The sequence below is a fragment of the Artibeus jamaicensis genome, unplaced genomic scaffold (assembly GCF_021234435.1).
Source record: "Artibeus jamaicensis isolate MK-2021 breed Jamaican fruit bat unplaced genomic scaffold, CSHL_Jam_final contig_2170, whole genome shotgun sequence".
Taxonomy (NCBI): domain Eukaryota; kingdom Metazoa; phylum Chordata; class Mammalia; order Chiroptera; family Phyllostomidae; genus Artibeus; species Artibeus jamaicensis.
This window is the reverse complement of record NW_026521445.1, coordinates 2,389,955-2,402,999: the sequence shown is the minus strand read 5'-3', so window position 1 is coordinate 2,402,999 and position 13,045 is coordinate 2,389,955. Positions and strand designations below refer to the sequence as shown.

The 13,045-nt window shown below is 52.5% G+C and overlaps 1 protein-coding gene across 2 annotated transcripts in view; it reads left to right on the top strand.

Annotated features, from left to right (window-relative positions):
• Nucleotides 1-13,045, top strand: part of SMYD2 (SET and MYND domain containing 2) — a 52,072-nt gene extending 39,027 nt beyond the window's left edge. For both annotated transcript variants that reach the window (XM_037164320.2, XM_037164321.2), the window contains 7 exons: nt 1,074-1,141; nt 3,703-3,805; nt 6,116-6,226; nt 6,906-7,026; nt 7,973-8,147; nt 10,079-10,187; nt 12,605-13,045. In XM_037164320.2, the coding sequence (XP_037020215.2) occupies nt 1,074-1,141; nt 3,703-3,805; nt 6,116-6,226; nt 6,906-7,026; nt 7,973-8,147; nt 10,079-10,187; nt 12,605-12,685 (768 nt within the window). In that variant the 3' untranslated portion in view covers nt 12,686-13,045. The remainder of the gene's footprint in view (nt 1-1,073; nt 1,142-3,702; nt 3,806-6,115; nt 6,227-6,905; nt 7,027-7,972; nt 8,148-10,078; nt 10,188-12,604) is intronic.

Genomic DNA, 13,045 nt, shown 5'->3' with positions numbered 1-13,045 from the left:
CACTCGGTCGCTCACCAGGTCCAATCCTGTGTCTGGAACCTGCGCGTCCGGATTCGCGCGTCTGGATTCCGCGCCCGAGTCCGACCGAGCCCTCCTTTGCAACTCCTCACCAGACGCCGGTTTCGCTCCTTACCGGTCGGGCTGAAGAATTTGTTGTTAGCGGACTTCCGAAAAGTTCAGTTTTCCCTGTTCTGGTTGTGTTTTCTGATGCTAATATTTAGTTGTCCCTAAACTTGGTTGTGTGAGAAGGTACGGCACATCCACCTATACCTCCATCTTGGCGGAAGTCCCAGACTGGGTGTTTCTTGAGGGCACAGACTTGGGCATATTCAGCCTTTGGGAGCAGCGCCCAGCTCATAAAAGTTCTTGATGAGTTCGGAAAAAAAATGCATTTGTGGAGCAACATAAAACCGGGGGTGTATATTCCTGCTAGTGCTAGGGAAGCTTTCCCATGTGGGCTTCCCTTGGCTTTTTTCAGTGTAACATCTTGTTTCAAGGACGGGCAAGTGGCCGGTGGTTGGTTGGGCTGGCAGTGAAGGAAGGTCTCGGCTCCTTAGTGCCAGGCCTCCCTGCCTCTCCAGGGGCGGACAGTTACATCAGCCGTATCAAGTAAGGGATTTCCTATTCACCACTCCTCCTGAGGAGGTGGGCACCACACTAAGTGACTTCTTTTTTAACGGGAGAAATTGAGGACCCGGGACTCAGAGGTAGGCTCAGGATCATACTGCAGACCTGGGGCATAAGGGGATTGGACTCCGGGAATACCAACCCCGTTCAGATATGCAGACTTCAGCCCTTGGCCCTTGGCGGTCTGCCGTTGGGGGGCGACTGGGTGTAGGTGGGTAGGGTGCCAGGCTAAGGGGGCTTCCCCGAGAGTCCTGCTTTTATTTGCTTATACAAGAGCCTGATGGGTAAAGTTTTGTTTGAACAAGGGATACTTGGCCAAAAGAAAGGTTTTAAAGTCACTAAACCAGAACTTCTTCCTCATTAATTTGTTAAAGGTCCTCATTAACGAAATGATTTCTATCCAGACAAGATTACACTCATTTTTTTCTCTCCCCTTCTCACCGTAGGTTAACTGCAATGGCTTCACAATTGAAGACGAAGAACTTTCTCATTTGGGATCAGCAGTATTCCCTGAGTAGGCTGGGTTTGACTTCACTTCTTTTCTTTTTACTTATTTCACACTCATTTGATTTTTTTAAGAAAATAACCTGACTAACTGCATGTGTCAGACATGAAACTCTAAGTGAATTAAGACCCCTTTTTAATTCCACCAGATGTCAAAATGCTTCCCCTACATTTAAGGATTCAAAGGTAGTTGTTAAGAGAACAGTTACTTGTTAAGTCCCGCTAGGTCGAGAGCTGTTATTAAAGAATATTTTAGAGTGTGCCCTGCTGAGAAATGTGCTTTTTTGCATACCCGTGGTTATGGAAATCTCCAGGTTTCTTGCACTCAGAATGAAACATTAATTGCCCACCAACAATTGGCCATAGGCTTCCGTGAAGAACACGGGAGCTGCTTCCGCACCTGTCCTGCGTGGACATACCTGCGTGGACGCGTCACAGCCTGGAGAGACAGCACACTGTGGCAGTGTACCGGGAGGCAGTTTCAGAGCCCCGTGGTTTTCCTTACTTCAGGAACACTGAAGTAACTCAAGAAAGGCTAGCCAGTTGACAAATGGAGATCTTTATAGCTCTGACCTGAGTGGATCTCCGAGAATGGCTTTGCCATTGTCTTTTGGGTGCAATGAGTACTTTCAAAATGCCCCAGTGCCCCGAAGTCAAGCCCTGGCTTCACAGATGGAGCAAAGGAACCTTCCTGCATCCCCTGTCTGAACTCATCCACGTGGGAGATGAGTTCTGGCTAAAGCGACATTGCTTAATATTTATTTACTGCAGAGGCCTCGGGCTTTGGGTTGAAGCAGTTGCAGGACACCTGACACCCCCACCCCGCGTGTGCGTGGGTGATGTGTGGGCTCCTGGGGTGTCTGGCTGGTGTCACCCAGCTCTGTGCTGCACACGGGGCCGAAGGACAAAGAATCTGCACAAGTCCGAGTCTCCTGAGCAGCTGTCACGGGCTTCCCTGAACCCCAGAAACAAAGCGTTTACTCCCACAGTAACACAGTGTCGCCTGCAGTTTTCTGAAGTCCAACAGGGAGGAAAGAAGTGTTTTTGGGAAGAAGCTTTTTTGTACTTCTGCCCTTGGGGAAAGGAAAGAGAAGAAGAGAAAGGCCGTGAGACCCTCTTTAGGGGGCTGGTGTTCACACCATCAGGCCGGAAATGAACTTGAATGGCTCTTCTTTCGGCTTCTTGAGTAAGACTAGAAATAGGTGCGGAGCGGTATTGTCTGAGGTTGCAGCGTTTGCAGTGATTGCCAAGAAAATGACCACAAGAGCAGGAGTTGTTTTAGGTTCTTTGCCTTTAGTTCACCCCCTCACCTTCGTTAAAAAGATGTCGAGCAGTCTGTCTTGAACAGGAACACTTAATACTTCTTCTGCAGGATGGTTCTAGAAGTCTGCTCTGCCATCACTAATGACTTTTGGTGCACTTGTCGATCGGATTTCCTGGGCCCCCATCCCCCGTGTAGCACTTGCCAGCCAGCAGGATGGGCTGGAACTCGTGGTGTGGGTGGCCCGCCCCAAGGCCAAGACAGGGAGGTTGCTGCGTGCTGTCCCAGGTTCAAGGTGAGCCACAGACTTCACTCAGCCCTCTAAGCAACTGGGCAGTGGAGGAGAGCTGTGCCCCACCCCCTCCTCCGCCAAACCACAGGCAGCTCATCCTCGGCCGGCCTCGCAACCCCCTGTGTCTTTTTCAAGTTTCGGGGCAAACAGGAGAGGGGTTTTGGTGGCTGAGGGTTCAGGCAAGTGACAGTGGCCACCAGGGCAGCGGTGTGGGTGGACGTGAGTGCCCACATGAGCCCCAGTTTCCAGGCCGATTTAATTGGGGGAAAAAAATCCCTCCGGACTGAAATCAGTTCGGCATTGTGATTTCAAAGGCAGCATTTTCAGAGATCAAGCATTTTCCCCCTGTAGTTTAGAAATTTCTGTTCTCAGAACTTTGACCTTGATATAATCAGAAAGCTCAAAGCCCCTCGCACAGGCGAGTCTCTCTGTCCCTGCCGTCCCTGAAAAGCAGACAGCGAGCAGCAGGTGCAGCTGTGTCCCAATTTTCCAGATGAGCAAATTGAGGTGCCGAGACTCCAAGGGGCTCCTCCAGGGCTCTGGGGGGTGGATCACAAGCCCTCACTTAGGCAGCCGGCACCTCCCCCGGGGGCGGCTTCTCCACATCTGAAGAAAACGTGTTAGAAATCATCTACTAACATAAAAAGCGGCTTGGAAATGACCACCCGTTCGCCTTGCACAGCGTACGGTGGGTAGCGGTTCGCTGTGGGTGTCGGATTGTAAGTCCTCCACTGAACAAGGAGACATTTCTGTGGGATTTGTTATTGTTGCTGTTTTTGTTGCCGGGTGTTTTTTGTTTTGTTGGCTTAGGTATCACCATTTTGAATGGCACGTTTCACTTTTCAGTATTGTGAACATTTAGGATGACCGATGCATACGGAAAAAGCCCGTAGGACGGCCAACTATTAGGGGTTTTTGCTCATGTCCTGCAACGTGGCTGTGAGTTGGCAGGTGAGCAGCCCGGGATGTACCTGGACTACGTCACTGAGTAAACAGGGTTTTCTCTTCTGCTTTACAGCGTCGCACTGATGAACCACAGCTGCTGCCCCAATGTCATTGTGACTTACAAGGGGACCCTGGCAGAGGTCAGAGCCGTGCAGGCGATCAGCCCGGGAGAAGAGGTGAGTGCGTGGCCGGGGTGGCCGGGCCGTGTGCTTCAGACGGCTGTTTTCAAAGGCAGGGCAGGAAAGTCGAGGGACACGCAGGACGGGCTGGGGGTGGCCCAGTGTCCCATCCTCCGGCCTCCCTGGGCCAGTGTACACATCTGTGATGCAGGACTGGGTGTCCCATGCATTCGGCTTCCGTTTGGTGGCACTTCCATCCCAGAAAAAAACAGGACAGAATAAACTGGAGCGAAACTCCTCGCAGAGATTTGCAGAGAAAGGGGTCGGCCAACGTGGCCAGGATGAAATTTTAGATTGCCGATACAGTCTGTGTATTCCTATTGCCAAGTGATGGAGTTTGAGCTTTTGTTTTTTTAATTAGTGAATTTGGGCCTGTTTTTTTCCTGACTCCCCCAAAGGTCAAAAGCACTGTTATTGAAAAGCAAAAAAGCAGCCCAGCAGTTGCTGCCAAGTTACAGCTGCAAATGCTGAGTCAGCGCTTCGAGTCCTCTAACATCCACCTCTGAACTTGGAGAGTTTGCTTTTTAGGGACGTAGTTCGGGTGGCCGGTTGCATACACCCTGCCAGGGCCAGGAGAGGCCATCTGTGGCCAGGAGAGGCCCCAGCAGCTCCCCTCCCGACACAGGGGTGCAGAGAGAACCGTGTGCTCCGTCACTGCTCAGAGCCCCCTTGTCCCTTTCCCCACTGTGACTCCGTGACCACCTCATAGATGGCTCACTTTAACAAGGTCGACCCAGCAGATTGCTTAGGGAGGCTCTGTGTTCTTACGTAAATAGTACAAAATAAAACAAACGCATTCTTGGAGATCGCAGTTACACCTTTCTATTACACTGCAGTTCAGTAATCTTTGATACCGCGCTGAGGTGCGCGTCTGGGATTTCAGTGTGAAAGGCAGTGGTCAGTGCGCTAAGTGAGGGAGGCCTCAGCCCCTCGGAGGCTGTGAGCTGACCCTCAGCCGAACCGAGATGTCCTTCTGTTTGCTAAACTTACCACAACGAGGGGATTGTGCTCAGGGATGGAACGTCTGGGTTTCCGAATGTCTGGTGGAGACCACCCAGGTGCCTTTTCGGTGAAAGCAAACACGTGTAGAGAATGTTAAGGGACCAGGCCCCAGTGCTCCCTAGGCTGACTGGAGGCCAGAGCCCTGTGCGGTCACCCAGACTGGCTGTCTGCGCCTGCAGGGACACTGAGTGGCCTTTGTCGCCATCTACTGGGCTCATCTATTTGTTGCGTGATGTGACCCTCGTCTTTTCAAAGGGCGGCAAGAGGTTCCTGCCACATGCCTGGCAGGGCTTGTTCTGTTGGTGTGCGCTGGGTGTGCCCTCATGCACTCTCAAAAATCTGAAATGCAGCAGCCTCGTTTGGGGGAAGGCGCTGCTTTGGGAGAGATTCGACCTTCAATGAGGAAGAAACCTACTGCCCCTGGCATCGAGGAGCCGCGAGGCCTCTGCTACTGCCTTTTGGGGTGCAGAGAGCTTGGGGGCCCCTGCAGGTGCCCCTTCCTGCCTGCCTGCCATGCCTGAGGTTCCTGGCAGGCTGATGGCTTTGCGACATCCATCTGTGCAGTCAGACAGTTGCTTGATGGTGTGGGACGCACAGCGAAGCCATCCCAGTGAGTGGATAACGGACAGTTAAATGTCGGGCTCGTCCATATGCTCCAATCCTCAGTTACAGACCTGGGTAGAAAACGCAGAGGAGCAAGGATGGGAGACCCTGATGAGCCCACGGGGAAGGCTTTTCCTAGTTCTCTGGCCTGGCTGGGTGAGGCAGCAGCATGCTCGCGTCCTTGGTGTGCTCAGAGCCGTGCCCTCTCTCTGCGACTGGCCCCAGCCTGCCCAGCCGAGCTTCTGCTGCACTGCCAGCAGGCAAAGGAGAAAGGGAGACACGTCAGTAATGCATCTGAGCCGTCCCCGCTCGCTCGCTTGTGCAGTAGGAGCAGGCAGGCAGAGCCAGCCTGGGGCCAGTGCCCCAGTGAGCAGGGCCTTTGCCCAGGGGTCTCTGCTTCTGTCCAGGAGGCGAACCCCAGCTTGCCCTCTTTGAGGGGGAGTGGGCGGGGTTGCTTCCAGTGCTCCAGTCTCCTGTGTCAGGGACTCCTGTAGGAGGTGGGACAAGAAGCCCTTTGTCCCTGCCACAAGGAGGAGGACAGCACCGGGGGTCGCTGCGTGTCAGCGTGCTAACCCTGCGCTGTGGCGTCCTCTGCGTCTGTCCCTGCAAGGGCACCACCGCAGGTGTGCGCAGAGCCACGGGAAGGGGAAGGAGGCAGCTGACCTGAAGCAGACTGCAACGTCCACTCTTTGGGCCCCCCAGGTTTTCACCAGCTACATCGACCTCCTGTATCCCACAGAAGACAGGAATGACCGGCTTAGAGATTCTTATTTCTTCACCTGCGAGTGCCAGGAGTGCACCACCAAGGACAAGGTAAGCTCCCCGAGAGCGCTTACGGCAAAGGCGCTGGCCGTCCGCTGTGTCTTGGGACCTCTCTGCCAAACCACCATCCCCGTGTGACTCGGGGTGTCTCCACCCCCTGCATTTCTGACCCTTTCAATCCACCTAACCGAGATGGTCGCAGGGAGGCCAGGCCTCTGTCCAAACCCGATGAAAACGTTTCTGTGATGCCGTACCAAGCAGAGAAGCGTTTGCCTAGCTGCTATTTCTTGAAGAGAAATGACTGGTCACAAGAGAGGGAAGCACAACTCTCAAGCTTCCCACCCTGTTCAGAATGGGCAGAATTTTCTCTGGCCTCTCCCAAATTTCTCTGTCAGTGCCATCCCTCCTTATTCTATTCTTTTGATTCAAAGGTCTCTGAACACACATATCTGCCCATAGCAAACACATTCTAGGTTCCCTGCCTAGATGCAGATTGTCTAGAAAGGGGGGGGGGTGGTGTGTGTGTGTGTGTGTGTGTGTGTGTGTGTGTGTAAAGGGAATGGTATATTGAATTTCTCCTCAATCCTTCGCCTGATTTCCTTTCATCCTTCTGTAACTTGGCAGCGGGTGGGCGGCACCTCTGCCTGGCAGAATGTACTGTTTGAGAGGCTTCTGCATCCGTGTGGTTTCCCTGGGAGGTAACCCGTGCATTTGTGCACATTTCCCTCAGGATAGGGCCAAGGTGAAAATCCGGAAGCTCAACGATCCCCCAAAGGCAGACGCTGTCCGTGACATGGTCAGATACGCCCGCAACGTCATCGAGGAGTTCCGGAGAGCCAAGCACTACAAATATATCCTTTGCGGCTGGCGGGATGTTTCCCGCCACGAGGTGCTGGAGAATCAGGCAGAGGGAGAGGAAGGGTGGGCTTCAGTTGCTGTGTGTCGAAGGAAGCGGGTCTCCTGGTAGATGAGGGAAGCGGTACTGACCACTCATGACTTGAAATCAACCGTATCCGCTTATGATGTTGATCCCTTTCTTGTTTGGCCAGTTTGGTCAAGAGTGTAATGTGGTGGAAGAGTTTCATTGTCTAAAACTATGAAGAACAGCTCTTTGAAGGCGCTCATTTTGGGGGGTCTTCTACTTTGGGCACAGTGTCGAGGGCTTTGCTTATATTGTCTCACCTGATCCTTACAAGGACATGCCCCAGGTCATCACCCTGCATCAGATGGAAACAGAGTCTTGGATACCCAATAATTTGCCCGAAGGACACAGCTCCCCATGGCAGGTCCCACATCTCCGGCCACCGCTGTGCACGTTCCTAACTACTATGCTGAAGCATCTTGTCGGGTGTTGAAAAGGCAGTAGACTTATGCTAAGGGAAGAACTGAAGCCAGTGGAGGAAATCGGAGGAAGGCACATTTACTTCTCAGGATAAGAAAGAACTTACCTACGGTGGGGACGTCATCCTGAACAAAGCCTCCACTCCCCTTAGGTGAGGGTTTAAACGTACCAGGTTTCTAATCAACATTGTTTACAGCTGAACTGAGGGTCTGTGGTCTGTGCCTAAAATTGTTTCCTTGTGCTTTTTTACCAGTTGAGGTCATCAGATTTCCCTATTTGTTTCTTCAAGAAAAACTTGATTCCCCTTTTTTTTTTTTGGCTGACCTTCTGTAATTTACTTTTCCAGAGGGTGAGGGAATGGGTGGAGTGGACAAAATAACTCCTTGAACCCAGCCTGCCTTGGGAACTCTCCTTAGCCCAGTGGGCTGGCGGTCATTTCCTTGACTCCAGGGCACCCCCTAGCGAGCTGCTGGAGATTTGCGAGCTCAGCCAGGAGAAGATGAGCTCCGTGTTTGAGGACAGTAACGTGTACATGCTGCACATGATGTACCAGGCCATGGGCGTCTGCTTGTACATGCAGGACTGGGAAGGAGCCCTGCGCTACGGACAGAAAATCATCAAGCCCTACAGGTGATTGCCATGGCCCTTCTGATTGTCTCAGCCCTGGACGGCCCCTGGTGATTTGGAATGTGCATCTAGGCAGTTTTGTCTTCTCACTGTCCTGTGCTGGAAGGCGCCTAGACCAGCTTTCTCTTCCCTGCACCCGCGTCCGGAGGTGCAGGTGCAGGGCGCTGCTCCGGCGGGCCCTGCCTCCCCACTCCGCCACCTAGAAGAGACACCTGGCTTGGAAGGTTGAGGTTGTGCAGGGGTTGCCGGGGCCAGATCCGTCCCGGGACCTGCCCAGGTGCCCTACCCACTGTGGTTAATTCAGACCAGCACGAAAAAGCTGCCCGTTGGTTTCTGTTCCATCATTATTCGCACTGTCCCCTTGTGATTTTCTGAACTGCAGCCCAGTCTGCAGATGAGAAAACTCCGGGACCACTGGGCCGGCTGGCCGTGGTTACTCCATATCCTGCCCAGGTCCTGCTGAAACCAGCAGCCCTGGGGACTGGCAGCCTCGGGGAAGTTTCCTGCTGAGGGGGTTGGTAACCCTGACAGTGGGTTACAGGTGGAGGTTGTGGCGTGGCCCTCTGGCTCTGCGTAGGCACCTCGGGGTGGGGATGGCCTATCAGATTGCTGGGGTGCTGGCCGAGCACACCCACCCTGTTCGTGGACAGGGGCTCCTCCAGACGGAGGGGGTCAGAATCTTGGCATCAGACCTGAAACCCCAGTGTTCCAGAAGCACCCCAGTGTTTCTCAGGAATTTGAGAAGCCCTCTGTTTACGTTCTAAGATCAGGGATTGTTACGTCTGGTTTGGATGTCCACCGCCACGTTGGCCCTCTGCTTACCCCACACTGCCCTGATTGGCCAGAAGGGGGAGCCCAAGGGGAAGTGGCTCTTAAATTTTGCTCTTAGAAACAGAATCAGCTGCCTCGGGGATCATCTCAAAGCCTGTCCTTCTTCCCGGGGTGGGCAAGAAAGTCCTGGGGTCTCCTGCACCCCTTCCTCTGTGAGATCTGGAGGGAGGGAGGGAGGATGAGAATGAATGAGATCCTCTCCGCCTTGTGGTTCCCCTCCCAGCAGCAACTTGCTCTGTTGGACCTTCCTGTGCTAAGTGAGCCCCAGCTCTGGCCTTCTGGGGGGTTGGCACTGCCCCCAGGGCCTGGCCCCTACCCAGAAGTACAAGCAGACTGTGTCTCTTCTGGGTGGATTTTGAGGGTAGAGCAGTACAAATCAGGCTGTAAATAAACACCTCCTATACCCCCCGCCAATGCACACACACTGGCCCATGAGCCACCACCTCCTGGTCTCTGTCCCAGGGAAAGGCCCCCTTCCCAGGTGAGCCCCAGCCGTCTGTGAGCCGTCCGTCAGTTAAAACCTGGCAGCCAGTACCTACTGTATGTGTAATACAGCTCGCCGCTGAGCAATGCAGAGAGAATGTCTAGGAGGAACAGGAGGCATTCTCCCGACTCTGGGGAGCTGACAGTGTTGCTAAACTACCTGCTGTCACAGAGTGTGGTAGAAAGCTGGGGTCTTGAGACGTATTAGTGTGTGTATATTTTAAAGTAACGATCTTTTTAAAATGAGGGGAGAGGCCCAGTGTCCTCATGATGGGGAACTTACCCAAAAAGACAGTTTCCCAGTCCTCCGCTTCCGGGGCACCTAAAACAAAAATCTGGGACTGGGATCGAATGCTGTGTTGATCAACGCTTTTGAGTAGGATTTCCCTTGCCGCGTTTCTGGAGCTTTTCAGAAACACATTCTGTATAAAATGGGGTGCGTCCGTGGTGCTTAAACAGGATCGACCCATCCCCACTCTCCACCCAGACCTGCCACGGTTGGGAGAAGCCTGGTTGCCATGGAGACTGTGGCTTCCTCCCCTGGCCTGGCCTGTGGGCTGCCCTGCAGCCGTGGACCAGGCAGGCTGACCAGGCGGCCGCTGTCTTTTCTCTCCTCCCAGCAAGCATTACCCACTGTACTCCCTCAACGTGGCCTCCATGTGGCTGAAGCTGGGAAGACTGTACATGGGCCTGGAGAACAGAGCGGCCGGGGAGAAAGCCCTGCAGAAGGTATGTCTGTGGCATGGGGGACACGGGCTTTCGGTGCCTGGGTGGCCTCCTCGCCATTGTGTTGTTCTTCCCACAGGAGGCTACAAGGGGTGGCAGAGGCCCGCTCTTTGACCCCCTCTGTCCATACAAGTGGGAGGGGGTGGGTTGGCAGGTGGCGGTGGTGTCCTCGAGCCTTCGCCGAGCTGACGCCCAGGCCCATGTATAAGGAGAGGGGTGTGCAGGTTGTGGGGGGCCGGCCAACGGCAGGCTCCGCCCACAGCCTGGGGACCCCACTGCTGGGCCAGGGTGAAGCTGCGCTTGTGGACAGAGGCCACTGGGGGCGCCCAGGAGCCGGTGGTGAGGCCGTCTGTCTGCCCTTCAGGCTCACAGAGTCATGACGCCTTGTTGTGGGGAAGTCAAGGCAGTGAGACATGGAGCGTTTCCAAAGTGGACTTAATCATCGGCATCGCTGTCCGTTGAGTACCAATCACATGCCAGGACCGACGTGTGGTTTTTAATTCTTACCAAAATGAGATAGATTTTCCTGGTGAAGAAATTGCAATGCACACAGGTGAAGTAATTGGTCTCCGGTACATAGTAGTAGGCTCTTCATTGAAATTGGGATCTTTCTGAGTTGAAAGCTTCAGCTCCCCACCCCCACTCACGCTGTGACTAACACGCAGGGGAAACCAGGACACTGGGCAGCGTCTGCCCCCTCCCCCCCAGTGTTTGACAGCTGCCCGGTGCTGCCCGTGGACCCGGGGCCAGGCCCCGACCCTCACCTTACAGCAGCTGATTGGACCAACAGACGCTCATTGTCCTTTAGGTAGAAGTGAACAGTTGATAAGGGGTGATCTTTGGGACAGTCTCTTTATTCCTGTAAGAGAACATCGGTAAACGCCAGGGTCATTGACTAGCCTGGATGCCTAACCCTCCAGATCCCCCGAATCTTCCCTATTCAGGAAGATGGGAGTGATGTCCTGCATCCCACACAGGAGGGTCAGGGCCTCGCCAGGCTGGGAGTATGAGTGAAGCCTAATATTTCCCATTTTTAAACCAGGGAGTTTGTCTTCCACAATAACATAGTCATTGCCTTTGTGATTTGGGGGGAATTTAACCAGTTAAGTCACAGTTGAAAAGTGCTGGGAGCTAATGAAATACAAGATCAAAGAAGGGTAAAGAGCCCTGGCCAGTGTGGTTCAGCTTGTTGGAGCGTTGTCCAGTACACCAAAAGGTTGGGGGTTCAGTTCCCAGTCAGGGCACATACCTAGATTGCAGATTTGATCCCCCATTGGGGCAGGTATGAGAGGCAGCCGATTGATGTTTCTTCCTCACATGGATGTTTTCTCTCTCCCTCCTTCCCTCTCTCTCTAAAATCAATAAGCATAGTAAGAGAAAAGAAAAAGAGGAGTAGAGTAGATCTGAGCAAGGAACATGAGTCACGAAATGAATGCACAAGGTGAAGGAAGGCATCTAACCGGTGATTCCTCTTGGTTTGAGATCTGGGAAGAGAATGGTACAATAGGAAGGAGCGCTGTCGTAGTCACGGCCATCAGAGATTCCCTCTTGGGGAAAACAGGAGTAATTTCTGTTTTTCTATCTGTGATATAGTTGAATACGAAGAAGCAAAATAAATTCTTACGGGTGACATTTGATATATACTTTGCTATATGTTGGGCAGTATTCTAAACATTTTATGTGGGTTAACAATTCTGGGAGGTCAGCATCGTTCCTATTTTATAGATGAGGGCATTGGAGCACAGAGTGGTCAAGTCAGTCGCCTAAGGTCACACAGCTAGGATGTGACGGAGCTGCTGGCATCGCTCTCACTTTATATCCCCTCACTCTCAAGAACTCTTATTAAATGTGTTCTCTCGGTAGCATCCTCAAGTGCATCATGCATCTCGATTTTTTAGCTTCGTTTCTTTTAAGAGTATGTATGAAGAGGAAAGCATGCACTTTTTAAAAGGGGAAAACAGTTTAGTTGTATCTCATAGGTTAGTAATGTAACCTTCAAATCAGAACAGGTTTGATGTGAAGGTCACGGTCAACTTCCCTGTTCCAGCCTTAACTGTGTACTTGCTTGAGCTCAGCCAGGTGAGTCCGTCCCTGAAGCAGAAGTCAGTTTTTACTGAAATCTCTGGAAGAGTTGGGCAGAAATATCATGCAATCAGTTTCTCTATATCATCTCTTCAGCTCTTGCAGAATATTTCACTCAGTGGTAGACACTGGGTGACTCTTTGGTTCCTAAATAATCTTACCCTCTTTTTTCCTCCCTTTTGAAGCCAGACTCCGGAGGAGAGCACAGGCTCTGAAAGCCAGTTTGCAGCCCGTGCGTTAAAGCAGGGAGTCCACCTTGCACGCACGGCAGCCCAGGTGGAGGTGTGCGGGCCCTGGCTTCCGGCTCCTAACCCTTGGCGTGTCTTGCTCTCTCCTAGGCCATGGCGATCATGGAAGTGGCCCACGGCAAAGATCACCCGTACATCTCCGAGATCAAACAGGAAATTGAGCGCCGCTGAGCCGAGGCCAACATGGTATTTTTACCTTTTATGTGCGTGTGCAGAAGCCGTCCAGGGTTCGAGGATTTCAGATCCCGCGTATCACTCCGGCATTTCTGCAAACCCACTGCAGTGAGAACACCATCTGCACCTAAGCCTTACACGGCTCACTTGGCATTGGTTTTCATCTTTAACCTTAAGATCACATTCATTTTTGAATGCTTTTTTTCCCTAGGAGAGAATGGCACGGTTTCATGTATTATACTTTGGACAGGTTGAGTTTGAATAAAATGTTACTATTTTCCCCTTCATGCCTATTATTATAATGTTCTGAACAAACCTGAATGGTGAAAGTAAATAAAAAAGGTGATAGTGGTTGAA